At 47.9% G+C, this 20,093-nt stretch overlaps 1 protein-coding gene across 2 annotated transcripts in view; it reads left to right on the plus strand.

Annotated features, from left to right (window-relative positions):
• Nucleotides 1-20,093, plus strand: part of SCARA5 (scavenger receptor class A member 5) — a 1,124,331-nt gene that overhangs the window by 964,468 nt on the left and 139,770 nt on the right. For both annotated transcript variants that reach the window (XM_086928035.1, XM_086928037.1), the window contains exon 7: nt 4,978-5,031. In XM_086928035.1, the coding sequence (XP_086784161.1) occupies nt 4,978-5,031 (54 nt within the window). The remainder of the gene's footprint in view (nt 1-4,977; nt 5,032-20,093) is intronic.

A 20,093-nucleotide genomic window follows, 5' to 3' on the forward strand; every position in this document is an offset into this window, starting at 1 on the left:
TCTTAGTCTTTGAAGGCTGTGTGGGGAGAGATGACACCCTTCTCTTAAGTGTTTGAAGGCTGTGCGGGGACAGATGACACCCTTCTCTTAGTCTTTGAAGGCTGTGTGGGGACAGATGACAGCCTTCTCTGAGTCTTTGAAGGCTGTGCGGGGACAGATGACAGCCTTCTCTGAGTCTTTGAAGGCTGTGTTGGGACAGATGACAGCCCTCTCGTAGTCTTTGAAAGCTGTGTGGGGACAGATGACAGCCTTCTCTCAGTCTTTGAAGGCTGTGTGGGGACAGATGACAGCCTTCTCTCAGTCTTTGAAGGCTGTGTGGGGACAGATGACAGCCTTCCGTTGGTCTTTGAAAGCTGTGTGGGGACAGATGACAGCCTTCTCTCAATCTTTGAAGGCTGTGTGCGGACAGATGACAGCCTTCCGTTGGTCTTTTAAAGCTGTGCGGGGACAGATGACAGTTGGTCTTTGAAAGCTGTGTGGGGACAGATGACAGCCTTCTCTCAGTCTTTGAAAGCTGTGTGGGGACAGATGACAGCCTTCTGTTGGTCTTTTAAAGCTGTGCGGGGACAGATGACAGTTGGTCTTTGAAAGCTGTGTGGGGACAGATGACAGCCTTCTCTCAGTCTTTGAAGGCTTTTAAGGATTTTACTTTTCTATGGCTCAACATACCGAATCCTACTTTACACTAAGTGAAACACTTGCACGCTTTTCAGTTAGTGGTACTTACAACAGGGAGTAAATTACCACTCTCAAATTGATTAAAGATTGTCATTAACAATTATCCAATCTTAAAAACTGAGCGATTGCCATTTATATTCTGTATTAAGAGAGGCGGGATTTCACGAAAATCACCAGCAGCAGATGGGGGATAGTATTTGGCTGAGGAGTCCGGATCTCGGTCGCCCATCTATAAAGGTACTTGTGAAAGTACTTTATTTAGACATTGGAAGAACTTCTTACAAGAAGCACTGCGGATTGGATTGATCCATGAATGTAGCTGAGGAATGCATGTTCATGGTAACCAGAAGGGTTGTGCTAATCTGACCTTATTTCACTGTAATTCTGCATTTTAGGAGGGAACACATGGAGAAATGTGGACTATGCTACTTAACTCTTCATGGGATCTAGTATATGGAAATGCTCTGTTTCCATCAGTGTATGTGGTGCAGGCTATAAAGTCTTAAAATAAAATTAAATGAAACAATAAGGGATGCATTTTGGATAAAAAGGAAAGAAATACACGCTATTGTGCCAAATACAGTACGTTTTTGTATATTTCTCTGTACAAATCTCCTTTGTAAATGATATGTAATTGCTTCGTTGTCATCGCAAAACCTGTCCAGATTTGTTTTTTATAAACACAGTTATTGAGTTACAAGTTTGTTCTTATTGGGGTCTGCTTGTAATCATACAATAAAGAGCAAAAGTTCAACATAGAATAATATGTAATCAGGGCAAAGAGCAGTGCTAATACATAAAATAGTTGTAAAATTGAATCTCAACCATTGCCCTTGAGCTTTTCATTTTTGGTGCACAATCATCAAGAATGCACATTAATGGGGGTGTGACCACCGCCGATCATGATGGTAGCACTCTAATGCGCTCCCATCCTTGGTTTGCTCATCCCCATCATATTCATGCAGTCTTCCATCCTGGGGTTGCGTTGACTCAACGCTTGAGCCCTGTGTAGCCTAAGAAACTAGCTGGGCTGCTTCACTGGCCTGGCCATTGCCCCATTGAGGAAGACTGGGACGAGGCCTGTGCTGGGAGTGTGGCCCCAGTCTTGCATGTGGCCTTGACTGCAGCCGTGGTGGACTGGAGGCGCCTGTCCCACGATTGCTTCATCTGTTGCCTCTTGCTGGTGATGACCAGTGGCAACCAACAGCTGTCCTGGGGCCCTGGGAGCGGCTGGAGACTTGGAGGTATTTCAGCACGGCTTTGCCCCTGTGCCGAGCGAGGCACTTAAGCCAATGGAGCCAGCCACAGTGGTAACTATTATACTAGGCCCAGATCTTTGTACTGGGGTGAATGTAAGACATTGTTCTACATTCTGTCCATCAACTGTGTTTTTTGCAATTTTCAATCCGAGTGGGATGGGTATATTCAGACGTGAGTCCCAGGCTCTCCACATCACTGGAGTCAAGCTATCCAGGCTGAAGAAGGGTGATAGCCAGAAACCGGTCCTTGGATGCCTAATTCCGGTCTGGGAAAGACATGGCTTGGTAGTTCGGGCTGGACTGTTCCCATGAATCACAGGGTCAAGGCTGATTTGCATATAGCCAGTGTCTAACCTAGGGTGGTGTGGAGTGCAAAAAAACGATGGATTTGGGCCCAGAACCTTGTACTGGAGTGAATGTAAGACATTGTTCTGCATTCTGTCCATCATCTGTGTTTTTTGCAACTATTGCACAGTGGCCTAATTCTCCCTACCCCTCTGTACCCGAGGATGGCTGTGACTGGGGCGCTTGTGGTGCCTCTGTGTGCAGTGCCACCAGGAGAGCCCAGGCAGCAGTTTCTACCAGTGACCGGCGGCCCGCGTAGGGAGAAGCTGCGGGCCACGTTGGAGCAGAGGCCATTGCAAGTGCTGTGTTACCCTGAAGAGACCCGGGCTCCCTGATCGATGCTTCTGGCCGCAATGCTACTTATGCACCTGACGGGCCTGCCTTGCATATTGTTTGCTCACTAGACTGCCTCCTACTTTGCCACTAATACAGCCACAGACCCTGAGACTGCTCAGGGTGAAAAACGTGTAGTGTGGGACTGTCGAGTGACCATTCATGATGGAAGTTCTCCAGCGGTTCGGTTTGGGCCCGCGTTTTCTATCATGGGTGCATCCCCGGTAATCCGATCCTCTGGTCCAGGTGACTGTTAATGGTGGTGTGTTCTCTGCGTTTCAACTCCTTCTGGGCTTACGCCAGGGCTGTCCACTTCCCCCCTGATTGTTGCACTGGCCCTGGAGCCCCTAGTGGAGTGGGTGCGCTGCAACTCTCTGATTAAAGGACTCTGATGAACCGAGGAGTGGGAGGAGAGGATCTCCTTATTCGCTGGTGATATCTTACCTTTCGCTGCTGACCCTACCCACACCCTTGACAAGATAGTAAACAGGTTCACTCTGTACTGCCGATATTCTGGATATGCTATCATTTGGGAGTGCTTAAACATATACCTCCACTACCACACATACACATACTCTCACTCATACAATCTCACCTGCACGCATGCACACACCATACATTTTAAATAATTGTCTACTTACCTCTGCTGCCAGGGAGGAGTATATTCCAGCGAATTGTACTCCTTTTTTATTACACTAATAGCGAATAATCATTTATTATTCACTCTTATTGTGAATATAATTTTTACAGAAAACAATGATTTGGGAGATCCAACTGATGTCCATAAGGATGAGCTGCCCCTCTGTTCCACGCATTGATTTTGCCACCTCTGAGGCCATGAGTCGCAAATGCAATGGCAGGGGTTGCAAGGGGCAAGCCTGGGGTCACAGCTGCGAACCCTGGTGACCCCTAAATGACGTCCATGCTTCTTCGTTGCACTAAGGAGTCCCTAACATAGGTTGTGCTTCTTCAATCATAACCACTCACTGGACATTAGAATGGGTGTCATGCCTAGCAACAAAAATCAAACAATTAGATCTTGCCTCGAATGCCTTTTTAGTTCTCTGACATTTTAGGCCTAATATGTTTGCTTGTCACATATCACAAGTTGGAATAATATCATGATTTCTGCTGTAAGAGACATAACATAAAACAGCAGAAACAGAAGTTGATGCCAGACGGGGAAGTCCTTGTCAGTAAATGTCATTGTATGTTCAATAAAATTGCATGTGATCTTACAGTTACTGCCTGGTAACAAAGCCCCAGAACCATGTAGAAAACCCTATAATGGCGATTTACTGCATGGGACCGATTTTCAGGTCGAGCCTAACAGCGCGCATGCGCTGCTCTGCGAGGCATGCGGTATCTGCTATCTGCATTGATTCCGTCCCTCAATTTTCCTTTGTTCCCTTCGGTGCCTTTCTAAATACGGTTCTTTTGTGTGGCAAATGGGTTACATTAGTCCCTCCTTTCATAGTTTGGTTCACTCCCATGCAACACCAATAGCTAAAACGTTCAGTAAGGCTAGACCTATTGCACTGGAAATGCTTGTTCCTGTTTTAAAACCACACAGAATCACCAGCTCCATTGGGTTTTACTGCCTAACTGTACCTCCTGCGCTGAACAGGTGGTAAATGTATACGCAGGTCAGTGGGTTGAGTAGGGTTGGAGGAGGCTGTTAGAAACTTTAGGGGAGGAAAGTAGCGGTTTAAATGTTTTAGAGGGGGGGCATCATAATATTCTCCTCATTGGAAATAAATGTGGAATGAGGGTTCACGGCTTTTACAGCTAAAAAAAAAACTCATGTGATTTGGCAAGAAAAATAATGTCTGGTTGTCCCATGCCCAGTACAATTAGGTGAGGAAAAACCTACAGGGTATAATCAGGCAGAGTAAAATTAACACATAATAACCTGCGTTCATTTCATTCAGCCAATTTATACCGAGGGCCTTAGTTGTATTTCTTCCTCGTCTTATCTACTTGGTGGGAATTTGAATGACTTTATTTGCAAAATCATCATTGTTTTAGCACAGAGGGAATTAACAATTTACTATTTCAAAATAATCTATTTTTGTGATTCAACATTATCCTAAGTGAGAATACCACAAAATGAGATTGAAAAAATATGTACAGATTGTTTATGTTACAACATGTTTGCATTTGATACCTTAGACACTACGAAGGCAAATGTTTCTGGAACTTTCTAGAAACAGCTAAACGATTGAATTAAACCCCCCTTGTCACTGGATAGGTCTTTTTTGCCAGTATGATTATCAGTAGATTGTTGCATGTCACTTGTGGGTTTATTGCCTCTGAAGGTTTAGCAGAGACCTGTATTAACCCACTATTCTTTATTTTTCAGGAGATCGAGGTCTAAAAGGAGAAAAGGGTGACCAGGGAGACAGAAGCGATGCTGGTAAGAAAACAATTTCCTATTGTTTTAGATACATTGTTCTTATGCATATTACATTTATTTAGGTACTTAGAGGATCTTTTACAGAACATCATTGTCTTTCATCCATTCTCAAGCATAATGTTATCCATATTGTATACATTGTGGACAGTTAGCGTTTAATATTAACATGTGAGTGTTAGTATAGTCACCACATTAAACATGTGTGCCAGAGCACCCTGAGGGGTGCTGGTGGTAGCGGCGCTTACATTTTGGCTAGAAGGCATGCACACTTCTTTGTCTGTTGCGAAAAATGACGTGCGCCATTCTGAATTTGGAGTCTCTGGGCAAAAGGTACGGAGTTGGGTGCGGCACCAGAACGTTGTTGTCGGAATAGTGTTTGAAATGAATGTGGTGTCTTAAATATCGCCCATTGGAGTTAATAACAGAAAATCGACAAACTTTTTTAACACACGTTGTGATGCAATATTGATGTAAGACAGTTTTTATGCAGATAATATCCTGACATAGATTTACAGAGGTGTGGGGGCCTCCTGCTGCAAGAAACAGTCAAAGTGGAGGTTGCTTTTCATGAGTTTATGATGCTGAATAGTTTGGTTTACTGGAGGTGGGTGATCACTACCCTCTGTTGGCACCAGGTCAAGGCACATCAGTCGTGCTGATAAATTAGAATCTAAACTCCATATAAATCTATTTCTAAGAAATTAAGAAATATTGGACGCTCACAGTAGCACCCAATGTAGTCTCTTTGACTGGCCAACCGCTTGCAGCATTTGTGGCCGGTGGTTTCTGCATCTCCAGATGTCCTCTCTCTCCCAGCACTCTCAGATTAGAAAGAAAGCAGTGCATGTACTTCAATACACTCTTCATCTGTACTGCCAGTACTGGCAATTAACCCCCACACCACTGTGCAACCTTCGCTTTGTGGGCTAGCTGCCTCTTGCCGACTACCTCTATGCTCACCTAAACTTGTTTAGGCCCAAGTCAAGCAAAACCTGACACTGCCCCAATGTGGAAGATTTCTAGGAGTCCACTCACTACCTCCACCACAGGGCACAGTGAATGGCATCTACATTGCATTAGAACATTGAAATGTTGGGAGCTCCATTGAAAACAATGGAGTGCTCCGGGCTTATAATGGCTGGTATAAGCCTGGAGCTCCAACATTCCAATGTTTCTTTGTTCACAGCTCTGGCTGTGAACAAAGGCTTCAGGGAGCCTGAGGAGATTTCAATCCCCTTGCGCTCCCTGAAGACTTTGTTTTTTTGTTAGAACATTCTGTCTTCTAGTGGCAGAATGTTCTAATAGCCTTATAGCCCTTCGTAGAGGGCTATACCACTATTAAAGTCCCTCTCCCTTGTTAAAGGCCCTCGCCTTCGGCTCGGGCCTTTAACGCTGGAGAGGACCTTTAATAGCTGGTATAGGGCTATAAGGCTATATTAAATGTACCTGTAAATCGCCATTTGGGGTGCTCATGAAATGTCTGCTTTGGTTGAAGGAGCCGTCCAGTGAAGAGGGAAAAACCGTAAGATTGGTCCCGCGTCTCCAATAATAGTCATTCTAAAATGTTGCTTTGCTTGTCTGCTTGGAATTTCAGATCTATTTTGACACCTTCCACTAGATGGATCCTTTAAGTGAATACCCTCTGGTTTACATCACATATCTGACTTTTTTTATTTTTAAAGAAAAACATTTGTTATTAGCTTTAAATCATGTGACACATCAAACCACCTAATGTTAATATACCCTGGCACCCCTGTTCTGCTCAAGTAAGTCACACGTGAATTAAATCAATCATTTCGCCCTCCAGACCCTTTCCGATGATTTGCAGCATCTTTGATCTCAGCCTGCAGTCTTATTCAAGTTGATTTTGATGAAACTCATTTCCTGTTTGTGTTTTTCAGTTAAATACATAAAGTTCTGAGCCACACAGGGCAGGTGAGATCTATGTTGTCTTTCTCCATTCACGGCAGCACCCGTCGCCAGAGGCCCCCAAAGTCCTTCTTCGACTTAGGCAAGAGGCGCAATAGTCTTTACATAGACATAGTGTCCCATATTCCCCCTCCCACACATTTGCATTGAGTGCACTCTTTTTGTTTTCAGCATCTCCTCAGTGTCGTCCTGCCTACCACCTACAGTGGTCACACCAACTTCCATTCTTTTCCCCTGTCCATGCTCCAAATCACAGGTCACTTGCCCAGTATTCCTGTTTTAGGCAAAACCCAATATGTCTGTTAGCGCTCCGGGAGCGTCTCCCTCAATTTGCCACCATAACAGGGCACGACTGCCATATGCATGCCCAATCACACCTTAGCCCACACCTGCTCCATCATCTGTAAAGAGCCTGTGAACTTTTTGTTTATTTCCTCAGGGATCATTTACCAAGCTATTACAACTTTCAAAACAGTTCCCTGTGCCTTCTGATGCATTATGCTCAGTGGCGGCCCTCCATCAACTCTCCCATGCTTTCATGAGTATTGCCCCACCTGCTGTCGTTTCCCAAATGAACAAAAAGAGCTCTCGATAGGGATTCATTCATTTTCTGGCTCTTACACCACAAAAGTGGAGACAGTCACTATTGTGAATCCATTGATATTTTCTACTTAATACACAATTTCATAATTATTGTCTTAGTATTCTTGATATATAAAGAACACTGGGAGAAAACTGACCAATTAATTCACGCCATCTGCCTTGGTGACAGCACACAGTAAATAAAGTTATATGGCTCGGTTCGGCTGTCCTTGGGTTCCACAACATAGAGTATTCACTAAATATTTGGGGCCAGCTTTGTGCATCCTTTATATGACAACAGACTTTCTCTCTTTTACATTCAGGTTCCTCTTGGTCACATTGAACACTCTAGTACTGTCATGCAGTGAGGTAACTTTAGCCCCGGCAGTGTGGGGAGGGGGGAAGGGGGGGCTTGCTGAAGTTGGTTGGGCACATCTGGCACTCTTTTGTGGATTTGTATGGAATGTTGGTGTATTCCTGTGTCCCATGTAGGACATTCTTTGGCACTGCGCAGCCAAACTTGCTCTGTCATTGAGAGCTGTTACTGGCTTACTGCAACACTGTGTGAGTGGGTCATATTCCTATGACCAATCCATGTGGACGTTGCTGTGCGCATCAATGCCGCAGTTCTGATCTCTTGCTCCTGCTGTCTCCTTTGCACCCTGTGACTTTCTGGTTACTAGAAGCAAGGTTCATTGATGAGATGCACTAAGGGACTTTTGCTTCTTGCAGTATGTTCTTTTCTACCTCTGTCTGCCGGTTCATTTCCTCTTTCAATGCCGGCTCTTGGTGCTCTCCGGCCTTTTGAGATCCATCCACCTACCTCTCATGTCCTGAATTGTCCACACGCTTTCGCCTCTCTTCCTGAAGAGTTACTTCCGCAGCACTGAGTGGTTTTGCAGTAATCGGGAGGCAGTGAGTGGAATTCTCTCAGGCTGCTATTTATGTTAATTGAGAATGGCCCCATCTCTTTTACTGAGACTCAGTGTTCCTCGTGGATACTCAATCAATCAATCAATCAAATTATTTGTAGAGCACACTAAACACCCGCGAGGGTCTCAAGGCACTGAGCGTGGGTGGGGGTGCAGCTACTGCTTGAACAGCCAGGTCTTGAGAAGTTTCCTGAAGGTCAGCATGTCCTGGGTGTGTCGCAGCTGTGTGGGGAGTGTGTTCCACGTCTTGGCCGCGAGGTAGGAGAAGGATCTGCCACCGGTGGAGGTCCTGTGGATGCGCGGGACGGCAGCAAGGGCGAGGTCGGCAGAGCGTAGCTGGCGATTCAGTGTGTAGAAGGTGAGACGCTTGTTGAGGTATGCTGGTTTGGTGTTGTGTAGTGCTCTGTGGGCGTGGGTGAGGAGCTGACACCATTTTGACAGAAATTAGTGCATCTTTGCAATCACTAATGTAAGGGACTTTTGGCATGAAATCTAATCCTTTCCAGGTTACTCTGGAGCCTGTGGAGACTTTCCCTGCTGTCTCATTCTGTCAGGCCCTAAATTGATACTTAGAACTGCTTAGGAGGGAACACAGTGAGCAAGGATTGGGGCATAACAGGAAAGTGGCCGCCATCTTTCCTTTGCAGCCACTCTCAACCACCCCCATTAGATCAGGCTTTGATGAATGATTCTAACATTGAATTAATGGTATCAAGTAAAGGGGAAGGCCAGCATCTCAGGCACAGCAGATACCTACTATTCAAACAGATCTCTAGGTGTTATTTTGTATTACGTAGGCTGCAAAATCAACTGCAATTGTTGTCACTCTCTGATGGCCATTGAAGTATGCACTCTTCCATCATGGCTACTGAGGATCGCTCTACAGGGATGTCTATGAAACTGACCTTGAAGTTTGAAGAGCTGGGAGGATACATTTGTAGCATTATTTGATACTGAATTCACGCCTTCCAATATTGCATCAACTGTGTTTGATCTGCATATTGTACAATATTTAATATTAAGTATTATCAACAAGGATTTGGACATGAATAGTCCCTTCTATATTGTGATCAGCCCGATTCATCTCTACAGAAATTAACCTGAGGTGATCACGGAAAAGTACAATTTCATCTGTTAGTAGAACATGTAGAATTGTTCACAATCCCCTGTGGAACTACCTCCCAAAACAGCTGTAGATTGGTGTTTGTGCCTTTGACATTCACGGTGGGGCCAAATTTCGCATTTTTCATGTTAACCAGGGCAGCAACTAAATTTTCTGCATTGCACAAGAGATTAAAAAAAAGCAGAGCGTTGTGTGCTACGACTGAACTGGTGCTGCGCTCACCCCTTATGCTGGTGCATATATAAGTATGCCTTGTGCACATTGTCTAGCACAGAACTTGAACTGGAAGCATATCCTCCCAGTCCTAATGCCTATGTGCAAATAAATTCACAAAGATCCAATCATTGGATGTGTGCTCTGCACTTCAGCACACTCGTAGCAAATGTACACATTTGTCCTCGTTAGCACCTGAGTCAAGAAAGCGTTATTTTTTTGACGCAGAGCTTGGTCTGCCTATCTTAGTAGATTTGACTTCACCTTGAAACCTGTGGATGTTTGCACTGATCTGTCCAAGTCAGCCCATGGACACAAAGCAGCTTAAAGCACTTTTTTTGTGCTTAGAAAAGGGCAGCTTTACAGCTCAAAATGCTGTTTGGGTTGGAACGTAAGTACCAATACATGCCTTTAAGTCACTTTGTGAAAGCACAGAGCCATAGTAAATCCGAGTATGTACTTTTTATGTCTGCTCTCTGTACTTTTTCTGGAGTCGGGGAGTTCCTGGCAGGTGTCACACAGGATCCTATTAATATGACTTTCATTCTGAATCAGTGCCAGAGGTCTATGAATATTTCACAAGAGGCTTATTGTGGTTGCGTTTTCACATTACCGGAAGGTGCTTGCTTTAAGACACGCCCCCTGCTGTTCCTCGCTGGGATGGCCCGGGCAGGTGTGAAGAGGTGGCATGCATACCCCGTAGTCAGAATAATGGCCTACAGCACAGCTTTCCAAACTTTTCATGTTGGTGGCACACTTTTTGGAGATGCATCATTTTGTGACACAGTAAGGCAGTGTAGGGCTCAGGGGGGGTGTTGGCGGGGGGTTGGGGGTGGACGAGAGTTTCTCCCCCCAGAAGAAAATTTTGAAATAAAAGTGGGCAAATAGTCTCCTTTTGTCTGTCTCCCTCACTCTGTCTCATCCCTCTGTCTGTCTCCCTCTGTCTCTGTCTCCCTTCCTCTGTCTCCCTCCCTCTTTCTCCCTCCCTCTGTCTCCCTCTCTCTCTGTCTCCTTCTATCTCTGTCACCCTCTCTCTCTGTCTCCCTCTTTCTCTGTCTCCCCCTCTCTCTCTCTCTCTGTCTCCGTCCCTCTCTCTATCTCTCTCTCTCCCACTTTCCCTCTTCCTCTCTCTGCCTCTCTCTCCCACTCTCTGTCTCCCTCTGTCTCCCTCCCTCTCTCTCCCTCTTGCCTATCTCCCTCTTGCCTGTCTCCCTCTTGCCTGTCTCCCTCTTGTCTCTCTCCCTCTTGTCTTTCTCGCTCCGTCTTCCTACCTCTGTCTCCTTCCCTCTGTCTCCCTCCCTCTGTCTCCCTCCATCTGTCTCCCTCCATCGGTCTCCCTCCCTCTGTCTCTGTCCCTATGTCTCCCTCAGTCTTCCTCTCTCTCTGTCTCCCTCTCCTCTCTCTGTCTCCCTCCCTCTGTCTCCCTCCCTCTGTCTATCCCAGACTCCCTCCCTCTGTCCCCCTCCCTCTGTCTCCCTTTCTCTCTGTCTCCCACGGTTTCCCTCTCTCTCTGTCTCCCTCCCTCTGTCTCCCTCCCTCTGTCTGTCTCCCTCCCTCTGTCGCCCTCCTCCCTCTGTCTGTCTCCCTCTGCCTGTTGCCCTCTGCATCCCTCTCTGTCTCCCTCTGTCTCCGTCCCTCTGTCTCCCTCCCTCTGTCTCTGTTTCCCTCCCTCTATCACTCGTCCTCTGTTTCCCTCCTTTATTTATTTATTTATTTATTTTGCATCTTGTAATGCGCAAACTAAAACCCGAAGGTGTCAAGGCGCCTAAACAAAAAGATCAGAAAGCGGGCACTCATGCACTTACATGTACGCTTGAACAAAGAGGCGTGTTTTAAGGGCAGCTCTGAAGGTTTGGAGGGAAGGGAGGGACCTGAGTTCTAATGGGAGATCGTTCTACCATTTAGGGGCCAAGAGGGAAAATGCCTTACCACCCCATCTGGCTTTCCGAATGCGAGGGATGTGGAGGAAAGAGTGATTAGAGGAGCGGAGGCTCCTGCCAGGGTTGTAATAGGTCAGGATGGCTCTAATCCCAGTGGGTCTGCTTTTAGCCAAGGCCTTATAGACCATACACATGGATTTGAACACAATCCGCTCCTTTATCGGAAGCCAATGCAGCTGCTTCCTGGCCAGCGTGGCCGAAGAGCGACGGGGAAGATCGAGGACAAATCTAGCTGCCGCATTCTGGACTACCTGCAAGCGCTGCATCTGACTCTTATTCAGTCCAGCATACAGCGCATTGCAGTAGTCCAGACGCGATCCCAAAAGGGCGACAGCAAGTTGCCTTCTTGCCGGCTGGGAAAGGTAGTTCCTAATTTTCCTAAGAACGTGGATTATGCCCCAACAGGTCGATACCGTCCTATTGACTTGCTGGCGCATGTCCAGGGTGGGGTCAATCATTACCCCAAGATTTTTCGCCGAAGAAGTTGGTTTAGGGCAAAGCCCGAGCGAGTCAGGCCACCACTCCATGGACCAAATATCTTCCCTTCCGCCGAACACCATCACCTCGGTCTTCTCCCCATTCAATTTGAGTGAATTGTAAATCATCCACTGGCCGACGGCCTCCATACAGGATCTAAATCTGGAGGCGGTCAGCTCAATTGACTGGGAGAGAGACACGAGGATCTGAGTGTCGTCCGCGTAGGAAACTACCTCCATCCCAAAAGATCTGATAAGTCTGGCAAGGGGGGTCACATAGATGTTAAAAAGGGTGGGACTAAGCGCCAACCCTTGAGGGACCCCACATTGCACAGACAGGGATGGAGATAGAAATTTTCCCAGCATAACCTTCTGCTCCCTATGGTCGAGAAAGGAAGAGAGCAGACCCAAGGCTGCCCCCCGGACCCCAATCTCACCCAGTCGAGATGTTAAGACCTGGGGAGATAGGGTATCGAAGGCAGCTGTGAGATCCAGAAGGATCAGGAGGGATGTCCGGCCCTCATCCACACTCATGCGGATGGAGTCGAGAACCAGGGTGAGGGCGGACTCGGTGCTATGTTCCCTCCTGAAACCGTGCTGGGAAGGGTCAAGGCAGCCTGAGTTCTCCACAAAGGCAGCTAGATGCTCGTTAAGATGGGACTCGAGCATCTTTGCAGGGGCCGGAAGCAGTGAGATGGGGCGAAAGTTTTTTAAAACCCCAGGATCTAGGGAGGGTTTCTTAAGGAGAGGTTTGACCACAGCATTTTTCCACTGCTGTGGGAAGACACCCTCCCTCATGGCCCCGTTCATGATCTCAAGTAGGGGGGGTAGAAGGGATCCCCTACACTGCTTCAAGATCTTAAGAGGGCAAGCATCTAGTGGAGACCCTGACTTGGTTTTATCAAGCCGCGTGTCAAGATCTTGTAGGGAGAGCGGGGGGAAAGATTCCAGATAGCCGGCCAAGGGAGGCTCTGCCGAAGGAACATCCGGGACTACAGTGACTGGTGGCTCAACCGTAGAAAGCCTCTGAGACTCCAAAGCAGTGTAAATGTCTGCTATTTTGGACTGAAAGAAGCGAGCAATGTCATTACAGAGCTCCTGAGATGGGACAACAGGATCGGGGACCTGAAGGGATGTAAGAGAGTCCACGATCCTGAAGAGCTCTTTGGGAGCTCTTCTGTCTCTGTCCCTCTGTCGCCCTCTCTCTCTCTGTCTCCCTCTCTCTCTCTCTCTCTCTTCCTGTCTCCCTCTCTCTCTGTCTCCCTCTCTCTCTGTCTCCCTCCCTCTGTCTCCCTCTCCCTCCCTCTGTCTATCCCGGACTCCCTTCCTCTGTCTCCCTTCCTCTGTCTCCCTCTCCCTCCCTCTGTCTATCCCGGACACCCTCCCTCTGTCTCCCTCCCTCTGTCTCCCTCTCTCTCTGTCTCCCATGGTTTCCTTCTCCCTCTATCTCCCTCACTCTTTCTGTCTCCCTCCCTCTGTCGCCCTCCTCCCTCTGTCCGCCTCCCTCTGCCTGTTTCCCTCTGCCTCCCTCTCTTTCTCCCTCTGTCTCCGTCCCTCTTTCTCCCTCCCTCCGTCTCCGTTTCCCTCCCTCTGTCTCCATCCCTCTGTGGCCCTCCTTCCTCTGTCACCCTCCTCCCTCTGTCCGTCTCCCTCCCTCTTTTGCCCTCCTCCCTCTGTCTGTCTCCCTCTGTCTGTGGCCCTGTGCCTCCCTCCCTCTGTCTCTCTCTCTCTGTTTCCCTCCCTCTATCTGTCTCCCTCCCTCTTTCTCCCTCCCTCTGTCTCCCTCTTTGTCTCTCTGCCTCTCTCTCTCTGCCTGTCTCAGTCTCTGCCTCTGTCTGCCTGTCCCTGACTCTGTCTGTCCCTGTCTCCCTCCCTCCTATCCCGGACTCCCACCCTCTGTCTCCCTCTCCATCTCTCTGTCTCTGTCTCTATATTTCTGCCCTTTCCCTGTCTCTGCCTCTATCTGTCTCTGTCTGTCCCTGTCTGTCTCTGTCTCTGTCTCTATCTCTGTCTGTCTCCCTCCCTCTTTCTGTCTCTCTCTCTCTGTCTCCCTCCCTCTCTCTCTCTCTGTCACCCTCCCTCTCTCTATCTCTCTCTCTCTCTCCCTCCCTCCCTCCCTCCATCCCTCTCTCTCTCTCTCCCCCTCTCTCTGTCTTTCTCTCTGTCTCCCTCTGTCTCCCACCCTCTTGTCTGTCTCCCTCTTGCCTGTCTTCCTCTTGTCTCTCTCCCTCTTGTCTCTCTCCCTCTTGTCTCTCTTTCTCTTGTCTCTCTCCCTCATGTCTGCCTCCCTCCCTCTGTCTCACACCCACTGTCTCCCTCCCTCTGTCTCCCTCCACCTGTCTCCCTCCATCTGTCTGTTGCCCTCTCTATGTCTCCGTCCCTCTGTCTCCGTCCCTCTGTCTCTGTCCCTCTGTCTCCCTCTGTCTCCCTCTCTCTCTGTCTCCCTCTCTCTGTCTCCCTCTCTCTGGCTCCCTCCCTCTGTCTCCCTCTATCTGTTTCCCTCTCCCTCCCTCTGTCTATTCCGGATTCCCTCCTGCTGTCTCCCTCTCTCTGTGTCTCCCATGGTTTCCCCCTCTCTCTGTCTCCCTCCCTCTGTCTGTCTCCCTCCCTCTGTCTCCCTCCCTACCTCTGTCTGTCTCTCTCCCTCTGTCTCCCTCTGTCTCCCTCCCTCTGTCTCCCTCCCTCTGTCTGTCTCCCTCTGTCTGTCGCCCTCTGCCTACATATCTGTCTCCCTCTGTCTCCCTCCCTCTGTCTCCTTCCCTCTGTCTCTGTTTCCCTCCCTCTGTCCCCCTCCCTCTGTTGCCCTCCTCCCTCTGTCTGTCGCCCTCCTCCCTCTGTCTGGTGCCCTCTGCCTCCCTCCCCCTGTCTGTCGCCCTCTGCCTCCCTCCCTCTGTCTCTCTCCCTCTGTCTCCCTCCCTCTGTTTCCCTCCCTCTGTCTCCCTCCCTCTGTCTTACTCACTCTGTCTGTCACCCTCTGTCACCTCACCCCAGCTTCCCAGGAACAGGGCACACAGCCGCACCCGAGCACTTCACAGGTCTTTAAAAGACCATAGAGCAGAGTGTCTAGGAATGCCTCTTAATTAGCAGCAGTTATGTGCTAAATGCCCGCGACACACCCACCATTTGCAGGCGACACAGTACTGTGTCGGGACACACAGTTTGGAAAGCTCTGGCCTACAGTATCTCATGGCTTGATATGTTTAACCAATCATTGCAAGGGCTGCATACCCCACACTTCATCGCATTCTTGTGCGAGCAGAAACGTACATAAGACCCACAAGTACCTATAAACACAGCTATTTCAATGTCTTTTCCTTCCTCGCTGACGTTTGGCGCTTCAACTAACGAAAACGGGAAACTTCATTTAAACAAACAGTAAAAACAAGTGACTGATCGGGCACAGCTTGATGTACTCGCCATCCGATAAGCTGCAAAGGAATTTCACATTGCACATTTTTCATATTTAACATCACTTTCTTCTGCAAAGATATTCCCATTGCCAACTTGGACTAAACTACTTCATCACTACACCACATGCCGGCTAACCATTAGGCCCGGGCGGTAAATTCCATTCCCCTCCTGGAATTTGCGGAATTTGGGTAATTTCGCGTTCCGCGGACAACGCGAAATTGGCCAAAATTCTGCGTTCCGTGACTTCGCGAAATTTTTTGCTTGTTCGCGTTCTCAAAATGCGTGTTCGCGAGATATTTCCCCCGAGCACGCAAACAGCAATTGCGAACAGTAAAAAAGCATTGCGAACAAACAATTCCGCGTGTTCGTAGAATTTCTGCCTGTTCGCAGAGATTTTCTACCCTTTTGCGAAGATTTGCGTAACGCGATTACACAAATTCCGCCCACCCCTACTAACCATACTGTCATGTCAATAGTTGCATGTAAACATGGCGGCGCTTGCTGTCCGTGTCTTCAGTGAGATCTTTATGTCAAGGGACGAACACCCTTGGGGTTCACCCTTAAGCCCACTGGGCAATACCCCATGATTGTAACTGGCTAATAGCGTCTAATTTTGGCAATCGAGTTCAGGCACAAAATGAGTTGAGTGTGACGTACAGACAGGAAATAATACAATATTGTCTGAAACTCTGATTTATTTTAGGTCTTCGTCAAATCTGTAGGGAGCCATCCAGGCTCTCCCCTACTTTGTTGCCACTGCACCACTCCCAATGTGCGCCTTGACGCCCATTGGGCAAAGTTCGCGCAGGACAAGACTCCTTTCATTCATTCATTCACTCCTCAGGTCAGGTTCGCCCAGAAGAGATAAATAAAAGGGGAAAGACCGCTCGGGGACTTTCCGCCACACAAGAGGTAGGGTCAGGCGGGCAACTAGAGCCAAATTTTGGGGGGGCTGAAAAATATTTAGGGGTGGGGGGCTAATTCTTCCAACCATAGACAGAGTGGTTGTAAGAAGGGGTGAACACACAACAAAAGCCTCATTTACAAGGATATGGTCTTTTAAAGACCTGTTAAGTACTCTGGTGCTGCAGCAATTAGATGTTCGCCAGCCCGCGAAGCTGTCTCCGCCCGGGCTGACACACACAACGGGGGGGGGGAGTGGGGGGGAAATGAAGCCCTGTGAGCCCAATAGGTGTTGCGTGCCTGGGTAGGGTAGGCTGCACCCTGTATGCCCTCAGCGGACGGACTCTTCGCTCTACGTATATGCAAAATGTACAATACTCCTGACCTGGATACAAGGTATTAGGTTGCTGTAATACGATTTTCTACTAGATACTGTCAAGCATTACTTGGATGACGTATTATTGTTCTTGATAGAGCCAATGCATTTGCCCTGATGAAGTCTGCTGTGACTCAAATAGTTGTAGACGAAACACGTGTTGGAATATGGACAGCAACAAAGATATCAGAATAAAGAACATCTGAAACCGCGACCTCAGTCTACTCTCTGTGTGCTTGGAGAAAATTTGCTTCACCCAGGATAGCTATGCCAATCCCTGCCGTTCTGTTTCTTTATCCCTTTCAGTTCCCTGTCTTTTATCTTTTGGAAAATAGTGCAGACACACCTTTTTGTCTGCCCTGAGATGGCAATCCGACTATCACACGACCCCATCATACATTTTCATGGAGTTAGTCCCCCTGGGTCTACTCTGTGCAGGAAGTCTAGAGGCTTGGGGGCAGTGCCGAGCTAATATATATAAATATATTCCTTCTGTGTGCTGGAGGTGCAGCGTTTGTCAATATGCATTGAGCGCACCGTAACATCAAACTCTGGCAGGTCACCAATCATAAGCTTACCCTTAAGTGTCTTCAAACACTTATTTATGAAAAATGTTTGTTAGAAGAGGAAGGAAGGATGCACACAAAAGACATGGACAGCCAAACCCCTCGCTGCCTGAAGTAGATGCACAGAATGTCCCTTCGGAGCCACCGTCTGGAAGGTGTCCTTGTTCATCTGCAGGTAGGCATTGCCTATTGCAAATCATCCTGATCTTGAAGCCTGTCAGTGACACCTCTGTGGGGGGAAGCTCTGCCCTTCCCCGACTGACTGAACCTGTTGAACCCGGAGAATGGTGACACTGGGTTATAAATCAAGTGCCCAATACTTGAGCAGACAACCTGGAGCCTCCATGCAGCTTGTTGAAGACCCCATTGGACAAAGAACTCCATAGGACATGTTTCTGGTGATGCCGGCAGCACATGAAGCTGAGTTCTGGTCATTTTCTATTAATTACAAAAACGCCTGAAGGACTCTACTGAAGCTCTGCTGGTGCTTCCTGCTGGTGCCTGACTTTGATGTTTGTTTGCGTGGAGGACCTCACCCAGCTCAAGGAAACGATAGACGTGGTCACAGCAGTTTGATGCTCTCTACCCCTCCCCAGAGACTAGGGGAGGTCAGCCCAAAGAACAGAATTTACAAGCACGGGAGATAAGAATGGCAGGGACCCTTCCTCTCTGATTAAACTTATATAGTTTTTAGTATTCGAGCGTCCCTGCTTCTGTGGCATACGTTTGGCACCTAGATGGTTTGCGAGCTGCCTGGACAAGGCAGCCATTTGTGGCCGAGGGAAGCTCTTTGGGCCGGTGGGTTTGTACCAGTTGCCGAGGACCTGTTTATCAATAAGGCCCACCTCCTACCACTCCCATAGTGAGAATCTGCCTGATTTAGAGCCCCTGCGCCTCTGGCTGTGAGGTATCACCATTGTAAGGGACTGGCACTATCTAACCTTAAACTGGGCGATAACCGTATGTTCTTGGCTACAATAATTCACTTATATAAACTACCCACACTGTCCACTTGCATTGCAGGGTACCGATGCACTGTATTATTGTCACTGCGTTTGCTTTGTTTCACTTTGTTCCAGTGTTTATCAACACTGGATTTATGAGTAGTGTAGCTTTGCAAATCTGTTTTAACTTTTAGAGGAGGATTCTGATCTTTGATTTTAGGTGTTGTGATCTTGATCAATCACCCATCATGATCAGGCTTTGTTTGGCCAAGTATTCACTATCTTAGAATACTTGCTTGCTACTGAGAAGTGTTGGTACTCTCCCATTAAAAGCATTGCACCCTTGAAGGGCGTACTTGCATTCTCCATTTCGCATTTAAGAAGTGCAGGGACTCAGTGCATGGAAGTGCCCGCAGATTTAAAGTGCTGGTTTGCAAACGCTGTCGACCCATTGGAAAGGCCGAGGGACTGCATTGTTAACTGTTGTGTTTTCATTTAGGGCGGCTCCTTTGTTTGCGATCATGTAGATATTGCAAACAGTGCACGGTGTGTACAGCAATGAGCCATGATTTTTCCACTGTAGTCTGTTACATTACCATTTTATTGCATATAGTCTATTGTATTTTATGTAATTTCTACTAATTGGCGCCTACTTTGCACTGTAGACACGCCTGTGTTTTCTGAATGAGTCTTACAGTTCTGTGTACTCACAAGGCTGGCTAGACATTCACATCTTTATTGCACTTATGATAATTCGGTTGCACTGGACCTCGAGTAACACTAGACTAGTGCATAATTTGCAGCAAACCCAAAGGCCTGTCTAAATATGCAGATAAATAAAACATCCAGGGGGAACAGAACGTCCTCTGTGCTCGTTCGTTTGAGGGTCGTGAACGGTGGGTCTTTTACCCCTGGCAGAGACTTTATTAATGTTCCTGAGAGTTTGAGGTTCATAGCCTGCCACCTCTTCCTCTCACCTTCACTGTGGTTTCGGAAGCCTGGGGGTGCCTTTCTTCCAGGTACGGCTTGCATGGGAGGCATCGGCAGGTGATGGGAGTAGGTAGCTGCAAGGCCCCGGGGCAAGCATCAACATGGTTGTAGGAATCCTTGAGGCTTGGCCGCCTTCAGCTCTCTGCCTCTCACTGCCATGCACTGCTATGGAACTGGCCAGCAAAACAAACAAGATGATTGACGGAATGTTGCACAATAGCAAAACATTCACCCCCAGTCACTTGGCAGTTCGGGCTGGACTGTTCCCATGAGGCACAGGGTCAAGACTGATTTGCATATGCCCATGTCTGAACTGGGGTGGCTTGGTGAGCAAAATAACGATGGATTAAACCCAGATCTGTGACTGGGGGTGAATGTTTTGCCATTGTGCAACATTCCGTCCATCATCTTGTGTGTTTTGATGGATCTGGCCAGGGCTCAAGGAGGAAAGGCCATGGGTGCACAACCCCGCGGCTCAAAGCAGGGCACGCGCACAGCAGGAAGTAGAGACAAGGATAAAGGGAAGTACATGATCAGTGCTTGGTGTCTTTGCCATATCTCACCTCAGACTTCCCCTCTGCTCTGAAGTATGGTTGCATGTCAGAATCATGCAGGCATTTACCATGCCTGCCTTAACAGCACTGGTCCTCACCACGAACGCATTCCTTTTCCACGCA

The sequence above is a fragment of the Lissotriton vulgaris genome, chromosome 6, assembly GCF_964263255.1.
Source record: "Lissotriton vulgaris chromosome 6, aLisVul1.2, whole genome shotgun sequence".
Classification (NCBI taxonomy): Eukaryota; Metazoa; Chordata; class Amphibia; order Caudata; family Salamandridae; genus Lissotriton; species Lissotriton vulgaris.